Genomic DNA, 27,706 nt, shown 5'->3' with positions numbered 1-27,706 from the left:
TTCACATAATTTGTATTGGTACTAACATATTCTGTATTGGTACTCCAAATTCTATATTAGTACTCACTTGTGTCCAATATGGACACAAGTCAATTGTGACAAAGACTTCCTCTCCTTAAATTAGTTTTAGGATTCTAAAAAACCCCAACTGTTAAACCTGAGGCCGAGCCGAAGCTCATACTCTTCCTCAGCCAACCTCTCTTTTGCGCTCCTTTCTATCTCGCCGCCAATCACCACCACCCTCGCCGCCCGTCACCACCTCTGTCGCCGCCTCATCGTCGTTTTCATCTCTATTTCCCTTACATACCGTTATACCAGAGGGTTTAACCCAACATTCCAGAATTATATTTCACTAATTGATAATCCCTCTCCTTAACTTTGAAGCACGAATCCCTAGTTTTTGCATCAGTGTCAAAAATCCAGCAAGAAGAAGCTGAATTAATTACAATGGGGGACTCAAATCAAAGCTCACGATTGACATGGGAAGGTTGCAGTGTGTTGCTTGACATTAACGATGGCGAACGTCTTGTTTTCGCTCGCCTTTCTCCCGCCGCGTAAGTAATATTATTACATTCTTCAGTTACACTCTCTCCTCTAATCAGCAGATTTTGATTTAACAGGTCTTATGCAAATTTCAATCGTTGAGTAAATTTTGCAGGACTTTAAAGATTGGCAAGAAAAACTGTTCTTTGCAGCCAATTGTTGGTTGCCCTTTTGGTTCATCATTTCGTGTCGAAGATGGGAAAGATGGCCCATATTTATCTCTTGTTGTAGCTACTGAAGGAGGTACTATGCCGTGTATGCCCTAGCTCTGGTTTTTGAACATTTAATCACTTGATAATTAATTGGTTCCATTTTTTTTAATCAGTTGTGATCTGATAGTCTTATGGCTACTAGACGAGGCTGAATTTCTTGAGCTATTGTCTGAACCTGACCCACTATTTAAAACAAAATTCACATGTTGTATAGCATTATTTTTACCTATTTAGTCAATCTGGTTATGGTATAAGGAGTACTTTTTAGAATTTAAGGTACTCCATGCTATGTTACTCAGGCTCGGCTAGAAGTGTCAGGCAGTCTGGCACGGTCATTTTATGATAACTATTCATGATTTTGTTGCTAAATAAAGTGACCAAGTGTCCTACTCCATGTCCTAGTATGTAGTTGAGTTGAAATGAAGTGTCGGAGTAACATAGACTCAATGGCTGCATGCAAATTGCACTTTGTGGAATCTTATTGTGGTAAACATACGGAGACCATAATGGTGACCAATTTAGGGGTTTAATGGTTGGTGGTGAGAAATTTGCTTTATTTCTGACCATATAGACAACTCTTGTCAGTTGTCACTCCTTGTGATTTTATATAATTCTCAATGATTGAGGTTGAATGACTTGCTTTTGCAGGGATTAGAAATTAGCTCCATGTTTGATGCCTTTTCTTTTAGCCCGCTTGAGATTTTTGGCCTTTTGCTCTAACACTGGGTGTTTCACTGATTCCTCGATGTTAACATCTTAAAATTATATTATACTCAAATGACTGGTTTTGTGCCTCATGAATGTCAATAGCCTTATTTGACTTATTTGCATTTAACTGCAAAGCTCCTTTTATGGATTTGGAGCTTGTATCTTCATTTTTTTAACCTTACTTATCAACGGCTTATTGTTTTTACTTTTCCTCATCCCAGGTAATATTCAGGATGAAGAGAATGTGACATGTGAAGAATTGAAAGATAATAGAGCATTAGTTGATAACAATACTGCTCAAAGTCTAACTGGAGATGACATAGATGAGATGCGAAGGTTTGACATTTTCACTTTTGTCGTTTGATTTTGGTGAAGAGAACCATATTGTGAATTTTTATGCTGTTCTTTCTTGTTTGACTGTGTTGGCTTTATTGTTCAATGTGACTATATTTCGACAGAATACACTAATCCACATCAATTCTCACAGGGTATCCATTAAAATTGGAGTATTCCATATAAATTAAGGTGATATTTAGGTGGATGTTCTTATTTATGCGGAGCATAAAAGTGACTATTATCTGAAGGTATATGTAATTGTAGTCTACGTGTGTACTTATATAACTGAGTACTATGCTAGAAATAACACTTCTTTATGTTAATAAAATGGGTCTAATGATTCTGGTATTTTGCATTATATAGTTATAAGACAGAGCTAGATGTTGAGAACAAATGAAGTTCTACACTTGTGGTCCCCACAATTCTTTTCTTCCTCTTTCTGTTCAAGTAGAGCTAGTGTTAAGGAAAATCACATGTGTGTTTGGACTAGTTGTCCCACATTGAAGGATGACTAACATATACTCCGTAACATATTACCAATTGGGTTTATGATGGAACTCTAATGGACTGTGTGTGGTCAAACTCCCTTTCAACGTGGGCTTGTGTTTGGTCTAGTGAAGTAGATAGAGAGAGAGGCTAAACAACACTAAAATAAAGCTTTAATTTTTATCATAGCCATTCAACAAGTCATAAATACACCTATATTATGAGTTTGGTCATTCATCATCGTTATCATTATCATTACCCCATTGTCTCAAAGAGGCTCCCGCAAGAAGCGGGGTAAAGGGAGAAAATGTAAATTTGCTTAATTGCGTTGCTTGTAGTCTCCTGTAACAACTTATGTTATGGCTCCAAAGAGTCGTAGTGTTACTGTTGAATGGAACCTTGATTACTTGGACTCTTGAAAGCATTGGTCTTGTTATTATTATTCGACGTAGATCCATAGAAGTTTTTTTATGTTTCCTATTTTATTTTAAGGATCACACCCGAGTATCTCGAATTTGTTCGAGGGGTCAGAAATGTGTCATACACAAGTATTACCACATTATCGGAGTATTACCACAAGTATTACCACAGTTCTTTGTCACCCTGTTCCATTTGTATTTTGGTATATACTTAATATTCATGTCTTTTCCGATTTTGTTAAAAGACTTGATATTCACTGCACGGAGATTCCAGCAAAAAATTTATACGCTAGCTTTCATTTGCTTTTATATGTTAATTAAAGGCTTCCAAACTGTAGTTGCTAGTTGCCTAGAAGTGGTTCTTCTTAAGTATAATTATGGTGTCTGAAAAATCATTCATTTGGTGCAGACAAGGTGTAACAGGCGACCAAATAGTGGAAGCTTTGATTGCCAATAGCACAACTTTTGAGAAGAAGACATCTTTCTCACAGGTTCTTTTACAAACATCAATTTTTAAATAGAAGACTGTTCCCAAGAACAATGTGTTGATTATCTGTCAATTGCAGGAGAAGTATAGGCTTCGTAAGCAAAAGAAATATGCTCCCAGGGTACTTGTTAGGCGTCCTTTTGTTCGCAGGTGGGTATCAAAGTTGTGTTACTTTTAAGCAACTTCAATTTCTCAGAGATGTTGATTTGAGTCTTGCAACTTACAAGTTCTGACTTTGTTCTTGTTTTTTGCTTTCAGCATATGTGACGCATACTTCAGAAAATATCCTGATAGAATTGGGTAATGTTATTACTTCTTGACCTTCATTTATATTTATTTTATTAAAATTAACCTCTAGTTAATCTGTAAGATTTGTTGCTTGCTGTTGGATTTGTGCTAATTACTCATTTTACAATAAGGAATCTGTGCTTGCTGGAGCACTGAAAGTTGATCCTGTATTAGTAACATTCCTATTTCATTACATATCAAACCTCGTGTTCTGAAACCTTAAATGTATCCATAACCTATGTTACTAAGCCTGTCTCTTATCACATAGTGGTGGGGTGGTGGTGATAGTGTTGGTTTGTGCAAGTGTACTCTAACTTGGACTTCCCAACCCATGTAAACGTCAGGATTGAGAAGTCATCTTTGAATGCATATGTGCTGTCCCCACCAAGTAACAGTTTAAATGTCATAGTTATGGCTGTGAGCTCATAATTTTGTCATAGCACTGAGCACTGTGGGTTAACGTAATTCGTAATTTTAAGAAAATAGGTTGAGTGTTCCTGTTGATATGATGCAATTGAACCTTATGAGCTAGTCATTGTTTTGGTCGAATAGTTTTTGCTGTGAAAGTGTGAAGTGTGAACTGATGTGAGGTATAATAGAGAATTACTCCCTCCGTCCCTTAATACTCGTCCCAGTCAAACTGGGAAAGAGTTTTAGGCAATTTATTTGACTTATTAATTTATTAGGTGGTAGTTAATAGTGGGGTATTTTTTTAATATAGTTAGTGGGATCATGTGTAACAGCCCGCTTTTTCGAGCTGCTAATAAACAACACTTAACCCTTAATGATCACAATTAACTCTTAACACGCAACGGATAATTAACCTTAATATTAAAATCGATTCTGGACCTGTGGGTTACGGGCCCACAAAATAACCTTAAATAACTCAAATGAATAATCCTTGAATAAATAATAAACCTTTCACCTCACAATTAAACGTACAACAATTCATATACTAAATGAATACAACCTTAATATATAAGACATAATTTAAATCCATTGAATACTATCAAGCTCCATTTGAATTCAGCTTAAGCCTCCACAAACCTGTTTAACAAAAGAAGAATACAAACAAACAAAAATTCCAAAATGAGTGGAAAACTCGTAACCTTTACTTCAGCCAGTTAAAACGTTTTTATTTCAAACCATTTGTTCAAAGAGTTTTCAAAATATAACTTAGCAATTGTTCGGAAATAGTCTTTGGTAACTTTAAAAACGTATAGCTGGCATTGATCATTCCCTTCACAAATCAGTGGTAAGAACAGGTTTTGGATACAAACGTATCTTAATTATCACAGAGTGTATCTTATACTTATAATTGACCATTCAGGTCTTAGCTTTAATTTCAAACACAACTTATCACTTATATTCGACCATTTCGGCCTTAGCTTTATTTTTAGAATATTTCCTCCACCTGTACCTTGCCCACTTTTCCATATCCGTTCATAATCCAATGCCAGCAAAACAAATACAAAGTAAATTTGTGGTATTACATTATTTTACTAAACTAGTTTACTTAATTTCCTATTCCACAAATGTGTTGGGTTCAATTATGATTAAAGGTCCAATAATTTATTTAACTTAAGTTTTAACATATTATTTTAAATATATTTTATTTATATGAATGACCAAATGTCACTCTTCTCTTTGTCTCTCTCGTATGAAACTTTTTTGATGGTGGGGTGGGGGGTTGAATTTTTTAATGTTTATTTAGAAAGTAGGAATATAAGTGGGTCATTGATCAAGTGAGAGAAATGATATAATATTAGTAAAAGTATGCCATTTATAGAAACGGGGCGGGTATTAAGGGACGGCTTTATAAGGAAAGCAGGGCGAGTGTTAAGGGACGGAGGGAGTACTATTGATTGCAAGTCAATGTTAAGGTAATGCAGCAGCATTTGAGGTGCAGTTTGCCAGTTTCTTTGGGTAAAGTAAAGGAAATAAAGAAGGGAGTAGCAATATTCTAAGCTAGGTTTTGAGTTCTTCATATGCATCGTGTCTTTGGCATCTGAATAAGTTATTTAGATGAGAAAAATTCTTGATTTCTTGAAGGCCTCTGAAGCTGGTTCTTCTAGTTGTATGATGCCTGATTCTGTTGGGATTATAAAACCATATACAGACTGAATAAGAAACCCTTTTTTTTTAGTGCTGAAAATGAAAAATCCTAGATTTCTTGTGAGTTTGGTACTTGCGTAGACACCATCCTTACTGTAAAATGGTTCATCTTTTTGTTGTTGACCTTCCCTTATATTGATTCTGGGATATATAGGAACTAGATTTACTTTGGAATCAGAGTAGTGAATCATGCAAGGCAATAAGAAAAAAGAGTTCTGAAGCTAATAGGAAAAAGGTTTGTGTAGCATAACAGTATGGCAGCCCGCGGAGACAAGTAGAAATAGAGAAGAAAATATATATTTTGTTGCTTGAATATTTTTTCAATTTGTTAAGTCACATTCAGAACTATTTTCCATTATCCACATTCCACTGTATTACTTTTCTGCTAGTTTGATAACCTTCTATTGTGTGGCAATGCAACTTTGAATTAATATAGTGTCTTCAGATGAACTCACTCTGTCTCATATGACAGTTGTTTGCGATCAGATTCTTTAGCTCTTCTTCTTTCAATGGCCAATGTTGCTGCATACTCAGATGTCCTGGTGGTAGATATGGTCGGTGGGATTGTTACTGGAGCTGTGGCAGAACGTTTAGGAGGTACTTGTTTCAATTGTAAATTAAGTTAGTTATGCTCTGTCATTCTTCATATTTTATGGATGTTTTGTTCTGCACCTTATCAGCTTTGGTCTACATCACATATGCCTTGAGCATGGAAGTAGATGCCTTTATCCCGAGCCAATGAATCTTACTCATCTGCTTCCTCTCAGGTTTTTAAGGTCTCTTTTAAGAGGCTTTTGTATAGTTTTTGGTTTAATCAGCTTGAGAACAGTTTTCTTTTTGTCTATAGCTCTCCATTAGTTATCTTGGTGATTACTGAGTTTGAGACTGAGGGAATGTTTTATCTGCAGCTCTCCTTTTCCAGATAGAAAGGCCCCTTTATATAGATAGCCTCTTTAACGCAATTGTTCATCCACTGGTGCCAAAAATGTTTCAGATTTTCAAGTTTATGAAAAATACTGTAATTCAAAGACCTTTTAATTTTCCGGATAATGTACTAATGTAGCCCATAGAAAATTCAGTCTACAAAAAGTTTGGATCGAAAAATAGGAACCTATAACATTAGTTCGAAAAGAGTGATATGAGGTGTTATCCTGGACTCCTTTTAACATTGAGTGGCTCCATGACCTTTGCGTTTCCTTGTGGAATGATGATTAAACAGTAAACATCGATGCTCATTTTTAATAATATAGAAGATGCTGGTTAAGTAGTGTGAGCCGCAATGTATAAAAAGGCTCTAGGCACCAAGGCTATAGGGGTCTTGCTGCGCTTTGACGCAGTTTGAGCGCACTTTGTTGCTCCTCATTAATGTATAGAGTTTTTAAAAAACTGGCTGAAGTGCACCTCTGTGAATGCGCTTCGGCTAGAATAAAAGAGTGCCTACCCGTGCCCAATCGCTTAGCGCCTAAGGCGCGCCTTTTCATACACTGGGAAGACGTGTTTTCCTTCCTTATGTTCCTAGCCTTTATGCATGCCTATGAGGTATGAACAGAATTTTATGGTTAAACTTGCCACTAAATTGTAAAAATACAACTCAGACTCTATTTCGTGGTTGCACTGAACCGATTATTTAATGATTCATTTACAAAGAATGATAGTACTCTTGCTGTATGGGAGACTGGGAGAGAGCGTGTGTATATTATCCTAGAGCTTATCGAGGTGTTTGTTTTAAATAGCCCAGATACTAGGCGGCATGAGGCGCGCGCCCCTACCAAGATGCAAGGCGCAGCGCTGAGGCTGCACTATGTTCAGATGCGAGAGAAAGAGGAGATTTGATTTAAAATTACACAACGACCAAATTTTTTCAAATAAATCTTACCTACGCTTTAAGGTGCAAATTCAAGCTAAAGCTCTCCATTAATTGCATAAAGTTTCTTCAACTTAATCCTCAAATTGACAACCCTAATTATAAAACACCCTAAGCGCGGGTTGTGAAGCATTTGGAAAATTGGTGGTTGCTGGCTGCATAGCCAGAGGTTTCCGGCACTATCTGCCCTGGTAGCCATCATCGGTCAAGTCATTTTCTCTTTTTGATGTATGTCTCTCACCTTCTCTATCTTTTTTTGATCTTCATTTCTCTGTGTCTGTCTCCATCACTTTCTGTTGTCTTTTCATCATCCCTCCCTCTTCATTGTACTCTTTTTCTTGCTCTTGCTTTGCGATCACACTGTGGGGATGTGCCAGAGATGCAGCAGCCCATTCCCCCCCTGATCATAGAGATGCAAAGGTTCACGTGACCCCCCATTTCTCTTCTCTTCACTTCTTTCAATTTATGCGAGTACTCCCTCCGTTTTTATTTAATTGCATCACTTGCATGGGCACACAATTTTAGGTATTAAATGGTGCAAATGGAAATTCTTTATTGTAAAAGTGCTAGTTGGGTGAATAAAGAAATGAGAGAATAAGAAGTGGGGACCAAGCTTTTTGAGGGGGTGAGGGCAGAGGTGTCATATTTATTATTTCAAGGAGGACCATAGGTTGGGAAATATAAAGAAATAAGACGTGGGGACCAAAGGTTGGGAGAGAAACTTGAAGAAACCTTCCAAAAGAGAAAGTGATACAATTAAGTAAAAGCAACCAATTATGGAAAGTGATGCAATTAAATAAAAACGCAGGGAGTACTACACAATGTTATGTGGGCCAATGTATATATATTTTTATAAACTTAAAAACCCTCTTTCATTTTACTTTTAAACAAGGAACTTATTAACTGAACAAAAGGTAAGGTTTGCACGCACAAGGTGTAACAAATCCAATTTTTTTGTAATTTTAACCTACTTTTTTGTAACTTTTAATATGTTTTGATTAACTTTTATATTACCTCGTATAAAAAAAGTTGATAAACATTTTAAAGGGTTAAATGATTAATTTTCTACATTATTAGCGTTTGAAGAAATAGTTTTTATTAAAATGAAAAATTTTATCACTAAAAAATAGATACTCCCTTCATCCCACATTACTCGTTACACATTCCTTTTTCATGGACATTACTTGGTACACTTCCAAATTAGGAATGTTCCACAATTATTATATTGTCTCTCATCTCACTAACAATTTGGTCCCCATACCCTCTCTCATTCAATTAAAAAATGGGAAATTCTCATTGGTAACCCTGTGTTTTTGCTTATTTTATTTGGTAATCAGAAAAATTCTTAATCGTCATTGCTAGCCCTATATTTATATGTTTTACCAATTGTGGCAAGTTTAAACGTTAAATTAATTATTTTATATGGTTAGAATTACACAAAAACCCTACCTAATACTTGTATTTTCCCCACTTCTCCTTTTTGTTCTTCCATTGTTACACTCGCTGGTGGTATGATACATCCAAACATCCCCTGCTTCTCCACTAACAATTGGGTGACCCTTTTAATCTGGTGCTTTTATATTGTGATCCTCTTTCCCCATTGTTCACTTTTCTCTTTCTTTAAATTAGTCTGCAATCGTGCGCTCAATTTTTTTCTCTTATTTCTTTGTTTAATACTACGTATGATTAGTTTCATGTAGCGGATGCGAATTATGTTGTTGACTTCTTGTACGCAACTCAGATTTTTGTTCCTTAATGCGGGATGGGTTATAAGACTTATAAGTCATTACAACGTATTGGTACTTATGTTACTGTTGTCATTTTGGTTTATGCCAGATATTAAAGTAGAAAAGGCAAGTAATTGTGCCAATTAGTTTGGGTTTAGGACATTAAACTTTCATGGTCTGCAAGTAATTCAACACGGGGACGGGTCTAACCGGGTGTAATAGTGGAGGAAGATAAGGTGGATGATGAAATTGAGGTATTTGCGTAATTTTTAACCGTATAAACTAATTAATTTAAATTGTAAACCTTCATTAATGTCATGGTTGATAAAATATAATAGCTCGAGGTTATTAATTAAGATATTTTCTGGTTACCAAATTAAATAGGAAAAAACACAGGGCTACCAATGAGAATTTCCTTTAAAAAAATATCCCACTAACTCCTATCACAACTACTTTTTCAATAAAATAACAATTTGATAACCAAACAACCACTTATCACCTAAAACTTTGTGCAAAGGTAAGTGTAACGAGTAGTAATATGGGACGTGTAGGGTTTTTTTTTTGTGGTATTTTTCGTATTTCGTATTTCGTATAACTTATAATTTGGACTTTGTATGTAAGTTTTGAGCATTTGATGAACCTTTTTTAAGGCCCACCAACGACTCAAACTTGGTTCGATTTAACAAGAATGTGACCACTAGTTTTGACTTGATCTTCTCAATCCCACCCCTAAAAGGAGAGCTAAATTCTAGGTTCACACAAGTGACCGAATCGAATTTGAACATAGAAAAATCAAAAATCAAAATATAGAAAGTGCGTAAAATACCCCTACGGCTTAAGATTTTTGAACTTCGATGGAGTCGCCACTAAACAAATTTTCGGGTACGGTTTGGAAAAACCAAATATGACTCGAGATAAGGCATATGACTTGAAACCGATTGAAACTCGGTTAAGGGAACGAAACACTTATTTGAGTAAATTTTGCAATAGGTTCATACAACACAAGCATCATTTTCGGAGTAAAATCCTATCATGACACTACTTTTAGGTGGGTGAGCATGCATATTTAGGACATTGAAATTGCTAAGTTTGTATAGTGATCACTTTGCTTTAAGTCAAATTTTGGGAGCCTAAACCGGTTGTCCAAAAATTATCTTTGTTAAGCGTGATTAGAACTTGTATTTTGTTGATTTAGCGTGTTGGGTGTTGAAAGCAATAAACAAGTAAAGCATCATCACAGTAGAAAATAAAGTGCGAAATTAGTAAAGATTATACATCATCATCTAGAAAAAGGACTAGGTGTAAGCCACATTGCCTAGAACGACTATGCCAGCAAAATTGCATAAATAGTAAGTGCGGAATTGAAAGGTGCAATAATTAAAGGTGCTGAATTGATATAAGCAATAAGTAAGCAATAAAGCTTTGAACTTGTGTGATAGAAATTGAATAACTTGAATATTGAAAATCCGATTGAGGAACATTTGCTTAAAAGTGATTTGGCTCCCCACGAATCCAATCGTGTAAATAATCTCACTTTAAAATGAATTGCTCATTAAAAAGTATCATTGGTTTTATATACGAATATTGAACTTGAATGTAGAACTTGAAAATTGAAAGTAGGAGGCTTGATTCTTAAAGATTAGACCTTTCATGTTAAAAGACCTCATCTTTAATATCCATGACTTGAAAGTGTTCTAATTTAAAGAGAGTTTGCTCTCATTTAAATATATTGAACTTTGAACATTGAAATTGAATATTGAACATGAAATTTGAAGTTCATGAGTTCTAGTTTAAAGAAGGAATTGCACTTCTTCAAACATCCTTGAACATTTGTAAATCTAGGGTTTCTGTAACTTGTATGATGATTTTTGTAAAGAGCACTTTTAAGAGTGAAATCCCATTTACTAATCATGTTTTTCGAAAATAAGCATTAAAGATTGAAGCTTGTAAATAGAAAATGGAGTATGGAAGATCATTTGAGGGGGGTTTCAAGTGTGAAATCCCCTAAAAGATTACTCATTTTTAAACATTTCCTAGTCAAGTGAGTATGAACATCACATGAACGTCATAGGATTAGTAAACTTGAAGTAAGAAAGGTAGAAAAATAGATTTGAAGAGTCCTTGGAGATGTACCTAGATTTAAGTGTTGGTTGATTTCCAAGCTTGGACTCCCAAGTTGCTTAGGACATTAGAACATTGAACTTGTATTTGAAGAGTGTTTGTATGAGAGTATTTTGTAGAGATTTTAGGTTGAATATTGAAAGATTTGAGGCTTGAACATTGAAGGATTTGGAGATTGAATATTAGAGAGTTTCAAAATAGGCAGAGCTTCGCTGCCCGGAATTGAATGCTTTTGTATTTATAGGTTTATAGGTTTACCTGCGGGGGGTAAGGCTCATCAGCGCCAGGCCTAGGTCCACTGGTACAGGACAGTTGTTTTTGTCCTTTTGCGCGTTTTTGGCTGTTTGCAAAAGATGCTCTTTGCAAAAGATGCTCTTTGTACCTTCTCCGTCCTTTTTCTTGGAGGTTAAGGCATGAATTTTTATGTATTTGAAAGAGATATTTTTGAGGAGATTCTTGGCATTGATGATTTGTACGGGTTTCGCTCTATTTTACGGGTTGACGCCCAAAATGCTCGGTTTTGGGGTCGTCACCCGAATTTGACTTGTCTTATATGATTTTGAGTGGAAACGTGCCATGGAAAATGATTGTGGCATCCGTTTCTTGGGATTGAACTTGGATTTTGAAATTGTATTTTGGAAATGTGTTTGGGCCGGAATTGAAACCCGAGGTTAGGATTTGGGCTAAGGTTTTGTATCTTTGAATTGGAAGTTCGGAATAGAAATTGAACTTGGTGATTGAATTTGTATGGCTTTGAATTATGAATTGGAGTTGGATATTTGGAATTAGAATGGATTAGAATTGTTTTTACTTCGGAATTTGTACTTGAGTTTTGAACGAAAATTCGGAATTGAATTGAATTATGTCCTTTGCACTTAGAAATTAACCGCCCAATTAGTAGCTTGCAATTAGTAGCTTTGCAATTAGTAGCTTGCAATTAGTAGCTTGCACTTGTAATTAGTAGCTTGCAATTAGTAGGTTTATAGGTATCGTCATTGGACTCTAGGGGAGACACAAATTAGGTGTGTATAGGACGGAGGGAGTAACTTTTACATATATTAGTGTAACTTTTAAGTTTTGAATTAACTTTTACTCAAGCGTACAATATTTATTGTACACCATTTGTAAATAAGAATTTTTGTTAACTCAAAGTGTACCTCCTAAAAAAATTAGAGTGCGCCCCGTATCCAAAAGGCGTGCACGCTTGCCTTGTGCCTAGGCTCCAGGTGCACCTCGCACCTTTTAGAACTAATATTGAGGTTGTGCTCTTATTGTTGGAAGCAAAACATTTGAGGCTCCCGTTGGGCCATCGGTTGCTCAAAAAGATCCCATTTTCTTTTGTTTTCAGCAAACTACCTATCTGAATATATGATTTCAATATAGGAAATTAGCTTATTTAATCTTATTTCAATAAAGAATGATTATGATTTCTTTTGGAGGCTATGGTATGTTTATGGAGGCTAAACAAGGTCTTTGGGAAGCCTCGAGTTGAAATGAGTCAAAGGATTGATCATTAGTGCTTCATGAATGTGTAAGTGTATAAATGTCTCAGTGATTATCTTTTGAAGGTGAATTCACTTACGGGGCGTTTGATTAGGGGTCTTCAGGAAAGGGAAAGGAAATCAACACCTCTCATTCGTTTTGTTGTTGTTTGTTTGTCCATTTTAATCATTCTCTTTACCCCTCTCATTACCCAATTTCCCTCTAACATGATCCCCCCCCCCTCCCCCAAGGGTATCAATCTTACCCTTCATCTTCCTTGACCAACATTGACCAACTTATACGCCACACCACCACCCAACTCCAACACCACAACTGCCATTCTCGCAACCACCACCACCGCAGCCACTCCGAAACCAACCACCACCACGGCACCACCCGCAACCACCTCGAAACCAACCACCACCACCCGCAAAACACCCATTTCAACCACCTTCACGCTTGACCATCATCAAAACCAAAGGAGAGGAGAGAGAAGGAGAGAGACGGAGAGGAACGGTGGTGGCGGGAGGAGGGAGAAGGGCGGAGGGAGGACGGAGAAGGAGAGGAAGGAGGGAGGAGGGCGGCGGGAGGAGGGAGAAGGAGAGAGAAGTGAAGGGAATATAAATCTCACCCAAACAACCTACCAAATCAAAGGGTTTTTCTTTCCTTTCCCCCTCTTTCCCTTTGTTGAGTCCATTCCCTTTACCCCATTCGAACCAAACACCCCCTTAGAGGTGAATGCAAGTCTAAATAATTTCCAACAAGTGGTCATACATGTGAATCGAGGAAAAAAATCACAGATGTGATCGCGGTCATGGTAATGATTGCATTGTCGCGGAAGCAGCTTGTAACAGATGGAAGGAATGAATTGCAGGATTTGCAGCCAACATGGCTTGGATTTTTTTTTTTTTTTTTTTATAGTAATGGGTGTAGCCCTCAAGCGACTTTTGGCTTTCTTCTTTCTGACTACAATGTAATTTCTATTCACTCGTCTTTTTTCTTTGAGGGTTGGTTTCAGGAAACGAGACTATGACATGCCCCTTGAGCTGACATCAGCTCAAGCTCGCTAAATCATTCTTTCGGAAAAATGTGAGGACCCGGTCTAGGTCTATCCCATCTTTCTCCTTAAGTCTACTTTTGAGGACTCTATTAGGCTTTGTTATGCTACTTCTGGCGCTTCAGCTCCTTGGAGAAGAGGGATTTCCCGAGAATCTAAAACCCAAATTCCACAGGAGCTGTTACTCCTATGATTGGACTGAACAAGGGGAAGCCTGGAAAACTGGAACAGAATCTTTGGACAGCAGCGTGGGATCTTTTGTTGTAGCCATAGAAGACTCAGCGTCTCAGCCCAAGAAATGCCAGAGGGTCATAGCTTTTTTAACGTGCAGTCAGTTACTCCCTCCCCCTTCCGCCGAGTTGATGAGAAGAAAATGTTTCATATTTCTAGTATAAGAAGTACTCTCTCTCACCCCAATATCCCTTAAAATATCATCTTTGTTGTGAAGAATTTTTGGAGAAACTATTGAAATCCTTCACTTGGCCAGTTGGTCCCACTTGGATTGAACACATTATGAGAAATCTCACTTGAAAGTAACAAATTTTGACATGTATGCTATGGAGGATTATATATGCAAAGTCAAATCCGTGTTTCTTGTCATTTTTGTTCTTTGTTACTTGAAGTTATTATCCTTTTGGCCAGGTACTGGCTATGTTTGCAACATGCATCTGGGTGTTACACCTCATTCTATGGAGATAGTAAGGATCTTCAATTTCAGTAATGACATATGCAAACGGTAATTGTACCTTTTTTAATCATAAACTGCAAATGGTTTGGTATATGCATTTTCTTGTTTTCTTAATATTTTGTTATGTTGAGGTACATCTGCTGGGTGTCTTGAGAAGTTTTATTATTCAAAGTTTGCTCATTATATTTTTTTTATTTATTGTTCACATTTGAAGTACCTTGAAGCTTATTTAATCCATGCACATTCAGAATAGTTCGTTGTTGTCTCAATGACCTATGCCCTGGTCAAAATGGAAGCCATGCACAGATCCAGAACATGGTAGTTTTTGCAGCTCAAAAGCCAAGAGTATTATTCCAGCAGTTCATATTCCTTCCTAAATTAGCATCTTTATTTGCAGGAAAGTGAATCAGTGAACCAACTAGATGTCATGGAAGGGGGCATTTCTGTAAAGGAAAATAGGACAACAGTTGATGCTTCCAACAAAACAGCTAAACGGGACCCCACGACTAACAAAGCAATTAAAGCAGGAGAAGTGGCTTCAGAAGAGCTTATTGGTTTGTGGAAAGAACGCGGTTTCTCTAGGTAATTTAACCCTTCTTCTAGTCATTGTTGTGTCATATAAAATGTGGGGTATTCACATATTTGTATTTGGACCTTTGCAGCTTAATAGTTGCCGCACCTGATCTGGATGTATGGAGCATAATGCAAAAGCTACTACCTCATTTGGCATACTCAGCCCCTTTTGCAATTTATCACCAATATCTCCAGGTCTCCTTCTTAAGAACTTTTGTGTTTGCGTGTAATGACTCAGCTACTATTAATTGCTTGTATAATTAGGGCCAGCTTTCCTTTTATTTTAGAGTAGTTGCAATACATATTTCTATTTCCGAATTAGGATGGTTCGATGGAATGCTTATGCGTAGAGAATATGTTTTCAACACTCATGTTGCCACAATAATTACTCAGTATATGCAAGCCATTGGTTCAAGAATGTGGGTGAATTTTGATACTCTTGTAGATACATAATACATTAACTTGCGCATGAATGAAAATGTTGTTGTGTCATATAAATTCTCTCAGGGGTTACAGCACCTCCTTCATAAAGGTGAAAGTTTTTGGCCTTAATTAACAGAACAGGGAACCGAAAGATTTAGTTATGTTTCAACTGGGAGATCTAAAGAGGGTCAAGCATGAAGGGTATGTTTTGAATCCCATGTAGATATCATACACCCATTGACATGTGGATGAACAGTTGGGTTGTTTGGTTTCTGTATAGGCAAAGCATCCAGTTGCCTGCGATTTAAAATTATATTTTGTAGCTCACACTTTTGAATATTCTTTGCATATAAGACTACAATAGTGGCCTATCTTTGGTTGCTGTGGTTGGGTTAAACTTTGCGGGAGTGTGGGTTGTTGTTGGTGCACTGTTGTCAATTCTAAATATTAGTTTTACAATTTAGAGTTTTAACACTCATTAGTCTGTAAGGGAAGCCGGTAATTTTTTTTTTGACCGTTTCTTAATTTGTGCGTGCCATCCTCGTGTAGGGACCACAATAATCTTCTCTGCAATTACAAATTTTATCAGATGTCTCCAGTGACCTTCTAACTAGGTCAGAAATCAGAATCTTTCACACATCCCTAATGTGACCAGTGTCGAAAATAGGCGTAACTATTAAAACATTGCATTCTAAAAGCCTAACATATGGAGACTTAGATACTACTTTAAATACAAAAGATTGAAGACCAACGCCTTGATTTTGAAGAACACAATGTCTTAATTTTGAAACATAAAAGTTGTTTACTTGTTTCTGTAGTAATGGGTATCATCATAATGATGAATTGACATGCAATTTAAATACAAAAGATTGAAGACCAAAGCCTTGATTTTGAAGAAAACAATGTCTTATTTTCGAAACATAAAGTTGTTTACTTGTTTCTGTAGTAATGGGTATCATCATAATGATCAATTCACATGCAATTTCACGTGACTTAACTGGTTTGTTTTCTTATTTGTCTCAGTCTATTATCTTTATCATAGTCGTCATGTTCAGAGCTCGATGTTCTCTTTGCTTCTTATTGCAAAGTTTCCTGTAGCACGAGAATGGTCTTAGCATTTAAAGTCTTTTTGCCTTTCATCTGTCCTGAGTTGTATGTTTGATATCCAGTGCACGTGTCATATGGTCTCACGCTTTCATTGTTAAAAGCATGTTCAAAGAATGTGACTCATTTTTCAGATCATGCAAGAAGTGTTGTACTTGGTCTTGGTTACAATAGATGAAAATCTCGAGCTATAGTTTTGGCCCCCCTTTTCTGTTCAAAATTGTAAACCATGTTTTTTGATGTTCGCACTTTGCTTGGGACATTGTCGCATGGAAGATAACGCTATTTGTTTCCATACTGAATGCAGCCACTTGCAGAATGCATGCACAATTTACAAAGAGAGAAAATAGCAATTGGATTGCAAATCTCAGAACCCTGGCTCCGAGAATATCAGGTTACATACCCATTTTTTCTTAGGTTTCCGCCTCATTTTATTCGTATCACATAGTACCCTTGTCTTATTGTTTGAAGGTAAGATCACGTAAACAAATCCATGACATCAAATAATTTCTTCATGTATGGAACTATGGATACTCCGTATATTATATGGGATTATTAGTTTCAGAGGGAGTAATCAACTATTCTAATATCATGATGAATGCATCACCATTCATCAATACTAAAATTTATCGGTATGAAAATGGCGCAGGTACTTCCATCGAGAACTCATCCGCGTATGCAGATGAGTGCATTTGGTGGATATATTCTCAGTGGGACTGTGATCTGCACGAGTGAATCTGATGTTCAATAATCCCATCTACGTGGGGGTGACATTTTAGATAGATGATAGTGTTGTCTTACCTCCTAAGCCACTGCTTAGGCGGTGCTCTGCTTCCTGTTTCTTTTTATTTTTTAATCACTTTCTTTTAAAGGATGTATATTAAAATTTTGACATTTGCAATCAATTGTTTAAGTATGAAGTTTGTGATAAAATTAGAATTTAGGTAGCCACTGAAAAATCTGTTCTATGTGATAGTGAAATACCAATCGTATGAGGCTAAAATTATTTTGGAGGAACTAGGTTCTCAAGCTTTACTTTTGGATATGTATATCAAAATATAATGCTTTTATAAAATTGAGGAATTAAATTCTAGGAGGCATCCAGTGGTCATTTACATCTGCCAGACACTGGATTGATGTTGAAGTTGTAGATTTGCCGATAAGGTCCCTTTCTATTAGGCTTTTCTTGACTAAACATATATACTTCCTCCGTTCCGGAAATATCGTACCATGGTTGACTTTTATACCTTGAACCATTACTTTAACTCTTAATATCTCAAATCGTGTCTAAGTAAAAATTATGAAAAATTAATATTTAGAATATATATCGACACGAATCTAACATGACTCCACATGAATAAGATTCCATTACGTACAAATTACAAAAATGGACAAAATTGTATTGTGAATCGTGTAAAAAATAAATGGAGCAATATTTCCGGAACGGAAGAAGTATATTATCTGAACTTATTTCAACTTAACTTAATTTATCTGATCTTATTTTGCGTGAACTTGTTATGTGAAAATGAAATAAAAAAAACTTATTTTATCTGAACTTATTATAATTGAATTTATCTGAACTTATTTGATCTTATTTTATCTGAAATAAGCCATAATAAATCGAACAGAGCGGAGCCTAAATTTCTATAGAAAATCAGGTGCCAACTTTGAATCCATCATTTTCCTTATAGCATGCCTTCATGGTACAGTACACCACCTGAATTTTACCATATTCGACATAAATTGTTCGCCGTGCACCTAGTGTAAGTAATACCTGGCTCAACCTAAAGCATAAACGTGACATGATAAGTAGGGTCATTCTTTCATAAGGATCGAATGAGTTTAAGCTACATAACACCACATAACAATGCTAATTTTTTTTTTTTTTGACATAGGATAAATTTGCATTATGAAAGAAAGTACAACAAATTAAACTAGAACACTAGGGTCTTTAGAAACTAATACAACATTAGTACAACAAAAATACAAAGCATTGATCGCCGAGAGGATAGTAGGCTCTTTCGGTGTCGGCCCTTTGTTTGTCGAGATGAACTTGCTTGCACAACCCAGCGACCCACTGGAAATTAGCGTGCCAAATCCACCGTTGGCTGTAGTTTTTGTTTTATAGGAGATATAGCGAATATTGGAATGGTAACCACTGTGAGGCATCCTTGCTAACCTGTTAACCTTGGAGGACAAAGAAAGAAGTGGAAGTTTGACAATACCACAAGCTAGTTGGAAAGACCTTGTGATCGATTCACAAGCATCTTGAGCCACAAAATGAGACTCGAAAAGCATGCTATAAATCCCAAAAAATGGGAAAGCAGCGTTTGAATTGAAGATTTTGAAAGCATAGAGTACAAAGCTCCACACTAACCTAAATTGAAAATTAACAAAAGTTAATCCCAATAACCAACTGACAACTAGAACCTGAGAACATTGACCCTTCCTTACCCAAACTCCTTCCCCTGCCAAACTACATAACAACTTGTCTCCAAAGAAACTAACAAAGACCAGAGTGACTTGCAACACATACAACCTTCCTCTCCTTTCAAACTTCAGCATCCCTACTTCAGAAAAGGAAAGAACATCACTCCCCCTACCCCCAGAGGCTATAAACTAAACCCAATTTCTTCACTATCATACCATCTCCAATTTCAAACCACAACAACAAAAACCACAATTGCTTACCAATAACATCAACAAACTTCAAAAGGTACACACCAAAACCACAAAGAGACCAAACAACTATCCATACTACACTACAATCACATAACATAACTAAAAGAGAAACACATAAAAGCCAAACAACACTAACAACTAAGCTAACCTCCATAATCAAAAGCGAGGAGACAACAATTAAAGAGATCAAATCCAAACCAACAACGAATTTAAGACCAAAAACAGAAACCCTAGCCCAATGATTACCTTTATCATCAAGGTCGGCGTTTTCCGACACTACAAGACGACGGCGACACGGCTAATTTAGGAATCCCTACCCTAATCTTTACCTTTACCGTCAAGATCGGCGTTTTCCGACACAACGAGACGGCGACGACTAGGCTAGATTCGGACTTAAAGACAATCACACCCCAAAGAAACGAGCGATTCTTACCCCAAATGAGAAACCCTAATTCTTAATTTTACCTTTACCGACGTTTTAACGGCGGCGGCAATTAGGATGATCTCGGAATAACCGCCAAGGGTGAAGTGGATCTGCTCCCACAAACTCCTCCCCACGAAACCTGGAATTAGCCTTAGCTTCTCCAACTACCTTTCCAGCAGTAAGAAGAGCAAATAAGAGTAGATCGAAGCCTCTTATTATGGAAAAACTTTGCTCCTTCGAATTTGCCGGAAATTCACACATACTAATTTTTAGTTGTCGATCTACAATTGACAAACAACAGAAATCGAAAAGAAACCGCGGCTCACCGGCGACTTTTAGCAAGCAAGGATGCTCCAGCCACCAGCGAGCCGTCGGTGGAGGCGGCGCTAGGGTTTGAGTTTTTCTTAGAGAGAAGGGAGAGAACAATGCTAATTTACTATATGCTTGACAATTCAATAATGGATGAAAGGTAGATTAATCTATAATTTAAACAACAACTACTACTATACTACTAAAAGAGGATTAGGGGCATCGGGTTCCCATAGCTCATCATGACAATCATCACAAACATGATGCATGAACAAATGGACTCTAGTAATGAACCAAACTTTAGCCCCTGTTCTGTTCACCTTATTTCCACTTATTTCAGGAAAAATAAGTTCAGTTAAGTTCAAATAAGATAAGTTCAGGAAAAATAAGGGTTGACCAATTACAATTTATAACTAAAGTAAGTTTTGATAAGTTCTAATAAGTTCAGATAAGTTCAGTTAAGTTCAGATAAGTTCAGATAAGATAAGTTCAGGAAAAATAAGTGGAAATTAAGTGAATAGAACGCAGTCTTAGTCTACCCAACTCCCGTTTGTGAAGTTGATGATTAAACAGATTGCATTCAAGATTAAGAACAAAAACAATAAGTTAATCACAATTCTTTTCAACTAGATTTTCTTTTCATTTCTTATGTGCTCCAAGAGCTATAATACAAGCTTAAATACTAAGGCTCCCTCTAGGGTTGAGTTGAAGGAAATAATGCCCTTGGTTCAAGTATGCATTTAATGCTAAGTCTAATAAATGCGGTTCAGTATTAATTAACAAGTTAATAATTCAGTGAGATCAAGTGAACTGAATGCCTAGCTAGAGGCCGCTTCAGTTCAAGTGGAATTAATAATATTAATCCACAACTTAGTCTTGACTGAACCCGTAGGGTCACACAAATAGTACGTGAACGGATCAAGTATTTAAGTGAATATATTATTCATTAAGTACTCCATTTATGATCATTCGGAAATGACGGATCTCGGTTCCAGTGGGAGCTGAAATCGTCAAAAGACAAAAGTAAAGAAATACCCCGGAAATGAAGATATTGCCAGAAACGAAAGTATGGTTCATAACGGAAATATAAATACTATCGAAGTCGTAGATGTTGCCGGAAACGGAAAGATGGTTCGTATCAGATAATATTATCGGAAGAAATATTGTCGGAATCGAAAATATTGCCGGAAACGGAAATATTACCGGAATCAAAAATATTGTCGGAAAAGGAAATTATTTCCGGAATCGTAAATATTAACGGAAACGTAAATATTTGTTCGAAACGGAAATGGATTCCGGAATCGGAAAACGAATCGGAAGCTTTGACGAGCGACAAGCCGGCAAGCGAGCCGGCCCATCGCTCGACAAGCAAAAGGCCGAGCGCATAGCGCTAAGCACGAAGCCTAACGCTAGTGCCCAGCCGATGGGCCTGGAAGCGCAGTGGGCCGCGAGCAGCAAGCAAGGCAACATTAAACTCTTGATTAGGTATTTATTCCTTTAAGGTTAAAACAACTCGATTAGAACTAATAAGGTTGAATAACTTATAGATTGTTGGAACCTTTGATTAGTTGCTGCAAATGTTTATGTGATGCATGATTTTTCTACTAACTTGCTATGTGGGCCATTCATTGATAAATGAATGGATGAATGGTATATTGTAAATGTACTATTTTGCAGGTTGTGGAAAGTGACTAGTATGGCCCAAATAGGATAGTAAATATGGTATGCGTACCATTAATTTGAATGTAAAATTGGTCTTATGCACCAACGTTTTTATTTAAATATGGTCGACATACCATCAAATAGTTGTAATTAGTTTTAATTATAGCATATCCTATTTGAAGAAAATGACGCCTCCCATGGTGAAATTCAAGATGGAGTTTCCATTCCATTTTCAAGACGGAGTTTGAAGTTGAAGCTTCAAGATGAAGTCGGGCCATACTAGATCACACTTAAATCTTATGCATGTTTTAAGTTATTTATTGCTTTAAATATGTCTTGATAATGCATGAGATTGTGGCTTGATTATGTTGCATAATTAAGGATTTTAGTTCAGTTAAAATCTAACCAACATAGTAAGAGCCCTAAGTTCCAAACTTTAAAAATTGAGTTAAAAGGTGTCATTCCAAAATAACACTTACTTGGATAACCTTTACATCAATCTAGTAATAGTTTTTCGCCATAACGAGGTGTTAATTATTGATTCTAAAGGGGTAAGGTACACAAATAATTGTTAGTACATGTTAGTTTTGGTAAAACTCAACGATATAAGTAAGGAGTCCTTTTATGTCGTGGCAAATGGGATAGGTTTACCTAATAAGTTCTTAGACGTACCTATCAACCAAGAGTAGTTTCTAGACTTTTAGCAAAGGATTTGCTTACCTAAAATATTTTAGAATTGAGTCTAAATACATAATGTGCTTAATTCTTCAATGATTTAAGGATCTTTGATTCATTTTATTCACACCTGTCGGAACACAAAACTCGAATAAAATGGTTGATAAATATTGAATTATGCATGCATGCTAGAATTTAAATTTATTAAGAGAAAGTATGAATGGTTATTTATTTGTTTATTCTTTGCAATTGTAGTTTTAACTATGGAAAACAACAATCAAAACATCATCAAGGGTTCTGAACTTATGATTATGTTGAACCTAACAAATTTTCTTGAATGGGAAGCTAAGCTGGTTGAAGTAGTGAGGCTCGATGGAATTGAGTATGTACTGTTCAATCCCATGCCAAGATACTATGCCAGAGACATGACCCTGAAAGACATGCCGTCTGGGATGCGGATCTCAAGAAGGTCATGAGTCTCATGCTGAACAACATCCCTGATGATTGGCATAAGAGGTTTGTATCTTACGAACCTTATATGCTCATCAAGAATCTGAGGGATATCTGTCGTGGAAACACAGAGGAAAGAGACCTAAATGTCCATGAGTTGATCCAGTCAATGAAAGGCCTGAAGGTTAATTCTCATAACAGATGTTTTAGGATGGAAGTCCAAGAAACACATGTTCAGGTCCTTCCCTCTAAACAAAGGGTTGGTGTCCCACTAAGATTTCATGTGAACTTCATGCTTTCATTATTTGAACTCTTAAGTCTACATGAGTTGATCCAGTCAATGAAAGGCCTGAAGGTTAATTCTCATAACAGATGTTTTAGGATGGAAGTCCAAGAAACACATGTTCAGGTCCTTCGCTCTAAACAAAGGGTTGGTGTTCCACTAAGATTTCATGTGAACTTCATGCTTTCATTATTTGAACGCTTAAGTCTACTAGGATCAACAATAAGCGAAAGAATGGCAATCTCAATCTTACTCAATTCACATAATGGGTTTGGTCGCTTCAAGCAACTTTACATGAGTGAACCAAGAGAAGAAACAGTTGAAGAGTTTATTCGTCTGGTTAAAAAGGCTGAAATAGTACTCGACTGTGAAGCCAAGGATTTACTCAAGGCTAAAGGGAGACCTTTCAAGAAAGGTGGAAAGTCCAAGGGCAATGCTGAGTCAGTTCCCAGAAAGAAGACAAAGCAGGACAAGTCCACATCAAGCTGTCTTTATTGTGATGGAATTGGCCATTACAAGAGAGAATGTCCCAAATATAAGGAAGATCAGAAGAACGAACTCTCGTTCCATGTTCAGGTATTTTCGTTATAGACTGTATACTTGTAAATTCAACTTCTTGGGTATTAGATACAGGTTGTGGTTCACACTTATGTTCCAATTCACAGGGACTAAGAAGAAGTAGAAGGTTAAGCAAGGGTGAAGTCGGCCTACGAGTGGGAAATGGAGCAAGGATTGTTGCATTAGCTGTAGGAACTTATTATTTGTCGTTGCCCTCTGGGCTAGGTTTTGGAACAAGAAGAGTGTTTCCATGTTCCAAGTCCTACTAAAAACATCATTTCCGTGTCTTGCTTAGATGCTAAGGGATTTAGCTTTTTAATAAAAGACAATAGTTGCTCGTTTTATTTTAAAGAGATGTTTTATGGATCTGCTAAATTAGTCAATGGACTTTATATATTAGATCACGACAAACAAGTTTATAACATAAATACCAAAAAGGCCAAAAAGAATGATTCAGATCTCACATATCTGTGGCATTGTCGACTAGGCCATATCAACATAAAGCGCATAGAAAGACTTCAAAAGGAAAGAATTCTAGAACCATTTGACTTAGAGGATTATGGTAAATGCGAATATGCTTACTTGGCAAAATGACAAAGCAACTTTTTTCTAAAGTTGGAGAAAGAGCAACTGATCTATTGGGTTTAATCCATACAGATGTATGTGGACCAATGAGTTCAAATGCTAGAGGTGGTTTCAGCTACTTTATCACTTTCATTGATGACTTCAGTAGGTATGGTTATGTCTACCTAATGAAGCATAAGTCTGAATCTTTTGACAAATTCAAGGAATTTTAGAGTGAAGTAGAGAATCAATTACGCAAGAAGATTAAAGCACTGCGGTCTTATGGAGGCGGTGAATATCTGAGCTATGAATTTAATGACCATCTGAAAAAATGTGGAATCTTGTCATAATTGACACCTACACCTCAATGGAACGGTGTGCCAGAACGGAGAAACATGACCTTTCTAGACATGGTTCGATCAATTATGGGTTAGGCCGCACTTCCAATAGAATTTTGGGGACATGCACTAAACACAGCTGCACTCACACTGAATAGAGCTTCGTCTAAAGCTGTCGAAAAGACTCCATATGAGTTATGGTTTGGAAAGCCTCCAAATGTGTCTTTACTTAAGATTTGGTGTTGTGAAGTATACGTCAAAAGATTAATTTCAGACAAACTTCAACCGAAATCTTACAAATGTATCCTTGTGGGCTACCCAAAGGAAACAAAGGGGTATTACTTCTACAATACATCTGAGAACAAGGTGTTTGTTGCTCGAGATGATATCTTTTTGAAAGAGATCACATTTCCAAAATGACAAGTGGGAGAAAAGTAGACCTCGAAGAAATACGATTCGAACAACAAACACTAGAGAATGCTCAAGATGACATTCAGGTTGAAAATCAGAGATCTTTAGAAGTATATAGTGAGAATCAAGAACCAACTAGAAATGTAACCCCGCGTAGATCGTAGAGATATAGGTCTCAACCGGAAAGATACATAGGTATTTTGACGAATGAGAGCCATGAAATTCTATTGCTGGAAAGCGATGAACCTGCGACTTACAAACAAGATATGACGAGCCCTAGCTCCGAGCAATGGCAAGAAGCCATGCAATCTGAATTAGACTCCATGTCTGAAAACCAAGTTTGGGATGTGGTCGATTTGCCAGATGGTTACCAAGCCATTGGAAGCAAATGGGTTTTCAAACTGAAAAAGGACAAGGATGGGAAACTGGAAGTTTTCAAAGCTTGATTGGTTGCAAAAGGATACAGGCAAGTCCACGGTGTGGATTATGATGAAACCTTTCCACCAGTTGCAATGCTAAAGTCTATTCGGATAATGTTAGCAATCGCTGCATATTACGATTACGAAATATGGCAGATGGATGTCAAAACCGCTTTCTTAAACGGCGTTTTAACAGAAACTGTGTTTATGACACAACCTGAGGGTTTTGAGGATCCAAAGAATGCTAAAAAGGTATGCAAGCTTAAGAAGTCCATCTATGGATTGAAGCAAGCATCAAGGAAATGAAATATACGTTTTGATGAAGCAGTCAGTGACTTTGGCTTCGTCAAGAACGCAGACGAATCTTGTGTATACAAGAAGGCCAGTGGGAGCAAAACTGCTTTTCTAGTGTTATATGTCGACGACATATTACTTATCTGAAATGACATTCCTATGTTGAACTCTGTCAAGATTTGGCTTGGGAAATGTTTTTCGACGAAGGATCTAGGAGAAGCACAGTACATACTGGGCATCAAGATCTACAGAAATAGATCTAAAAGGATGATTGGACTTAGTCAAAGCACTTATATCAATAAGGTGCTTGAAAGGTTCAATATGGCTGACTCCAAGCGAGGCTACCTACCCATGTCTCATAGAATGACTCTAAGCAAGACTTAGTGCCCAAAAACACTGGATGAGCGTAGACAAATGAGTGGGATTCCATATGCATAATTGATTGGTTCAATAATGTATGCTATGATATGTACACGCCCGGATGTTGCGTACGCACTCAGTGCTATGAGCAGATACCAGCCAGACCCTGGAGAGGCACATTGAACTGCTGCGAAGAATATTCTGAAGTACCTGAAAAGGCATAAAGATGATTTTCTGGTCTATGGTGGAGATGATGAATTAATTGTTAAAGGCTATACGGACGCAAGTTTCCAAACCGACAAAGATGATTTCAGATCATAGTCTGGGTTTGTCTTCTGCCTCAACAGAGGTGCAGTAAGCTGGAAAAGTGTTAAACAGAGCACCATTGCAGATTCTACAACTGAAGCGGAGTACATTGCTGCACATGAAGCAGCAAATGAAGCTATTTGGCTAAGGAAGTTCATAGGTGAACTTGGTGTAGTCCCCTCCATTAAAGGACCAATAGCTCTATATTGTGACAATAACGGAGCTATTGCACAGGCAAAGGAGCCTAGACACCACCAGAGAGTCAAGCATGTACTTCGTAGATTTCACCTTCTACGAGAGTTCGTGGAAAGAAAATAAGTCGAGATAAGCAAGATTGGAACTGACGACAACATCTCAGATCCATTGACTAAACCTCTACCGCAAGCAAAGCACAAACTCACACGCAGCTATGGGAATCAAGCATGTTGGAGAATGGCTTTGATGTCCTTAATGAATGTTTTAAAGTTTTAGAGTATACTTTGTAAAACGTTTTGGTTAACCATTCATATAAATGAATAGAAATTAATTTTTCCATTTAATTTTGTGGTTTATTAAATGATGATTCCTATCAATTTGACAATATATTCAAGATAGACTGTAAGGACCAGTCCTGTGACTAAGAAATGTCTATCAAGTGAACTTGAATGTCAAAAGTTGAAAATGGTCCCTGGTCGGAAGTTTTCTATAAAGGTGGACGCATAGAAAACGCTAGACGACTAGAGTGCAAGATGACTAGTAGTTCTGTTTCTTGAACTATGTTGACATGGCAATGTCGCAATCATTTGCATAGATACTTACTTGAGAAGATTAGTATCGGAAAGACCTATGAAACTTTACTGTAAGAGATGAAAATCTGTCATATGTAGGTTAAATTGTTTTTTACCACCTAAAAAAATTGACAAATTGTTTCTTACCACCTAAAAAAATAAAAATTGTTTTTTACCACCTAAAAATAAAATAAAAATTGTCTTTTACCACCTCTTAAATACAAAATTGATGAAAATGTTATGTGAATTAATGAAAAGTAAGGAGAAATTGTAGCTTATATACATGAAAATCGTGGGAGAAAAGAAGGAAATAAAAAATATAGTCGTTGAAATGGGATCGCATAACGTTTCCATCCATATTTCCGGTTAAGAGGTGGTAAAAAACAATTTACATTTTATTTTTCGGTGGTAAAATACAATTTTTATTTTTTTAGGTGGTAAAAAAAAATTTATCAATTGTTTTAGGTGGTAAATAACAACTTACCCTAAGTAAATTTCATTACATTATTAGACACTAATCCTCAATACCTGAGTGATTTGAGATTACTTGTTTGAGAACTGGTTACTTTGA

At 36.7% G+C, this 27,706-nt stretch overlaps 1 protein-coding gene across 1 annotated transcript; it reads left to right on the top strand.

Annotated features, from left to right (window-relative positions):
* The first annotated feature begins 138 nt into the window (after positions 1–138).
* LOC110786331 (uncharacterized) lies at positions 139–17,726 on the top strand. Its single transcript, XM_021990874.2, has 13 exons — positions 139–554; positions 659–786; positions 1,685–1,799; positions 3,114–3,195; positions 3,271–3,341; positions 3,450–3,491; positions 6,067–6,191; positions 14,488–14,581; positions 14,782–14,851; positions 14,931–15,115; positions 15,196–15,301; positions 16,941–17,027; positions 17,283–17,726. Exons 1-13 carry the CDS (start codon positions 448–450, stop codon positions 17,382–17,384), a joined length of 1,314 nt encoding a protein of 437 aa, XP_021846566.1. The 5' UTR covers positions 139–447; the 3' UTR covers positions 17,385–17,726.
* Positions 17,727–27,706: the final 9,980 nt, after the last annotated feature.

This window comes from Spinacia oleracea, chromosome 3, assembly GCF_020520425.1.
Source record: "Spinacia oleracea cultivar Varoflay chromosome 3, BTI_SOV_V1, whole genome shotgun sequence".
Taxonomy (NCBI): Eukaryota; Viridiplantae; Streptophyta; class Magnoliopsida; order Caryophyllales; family Amaranthaceae; genus Spinacia; species Spinacia oleracea.
This window is presented reverse-complemented; position numbering and strand designations above follow the sequence as displayed.

Excerpts from the sequence above, each read along its gene's own strand:
- LOC110786331 (XM_021990874.2), top strand. The coding sequence starts at position 448 with ATGGGGGACTCAAATCAAAGCTCACGATTGACATGGGAAGGTTGCAGT. Across the intron at positions 14,582-14,781 it reads AGTAATGACATATGCAAACG|AATAGTTCGTTGTTGTCTCA; the intron begins GTAATTGTACCT and ends ATGCACATTCAG. Across the intron at positions 14,852-14,930 it reads ATGCACAGATCCAGAACATG|GAAAGTGAATCAGTGAACCA; the intron begins GTAGTTTTTGCA and ends CTTTATTTGCAG.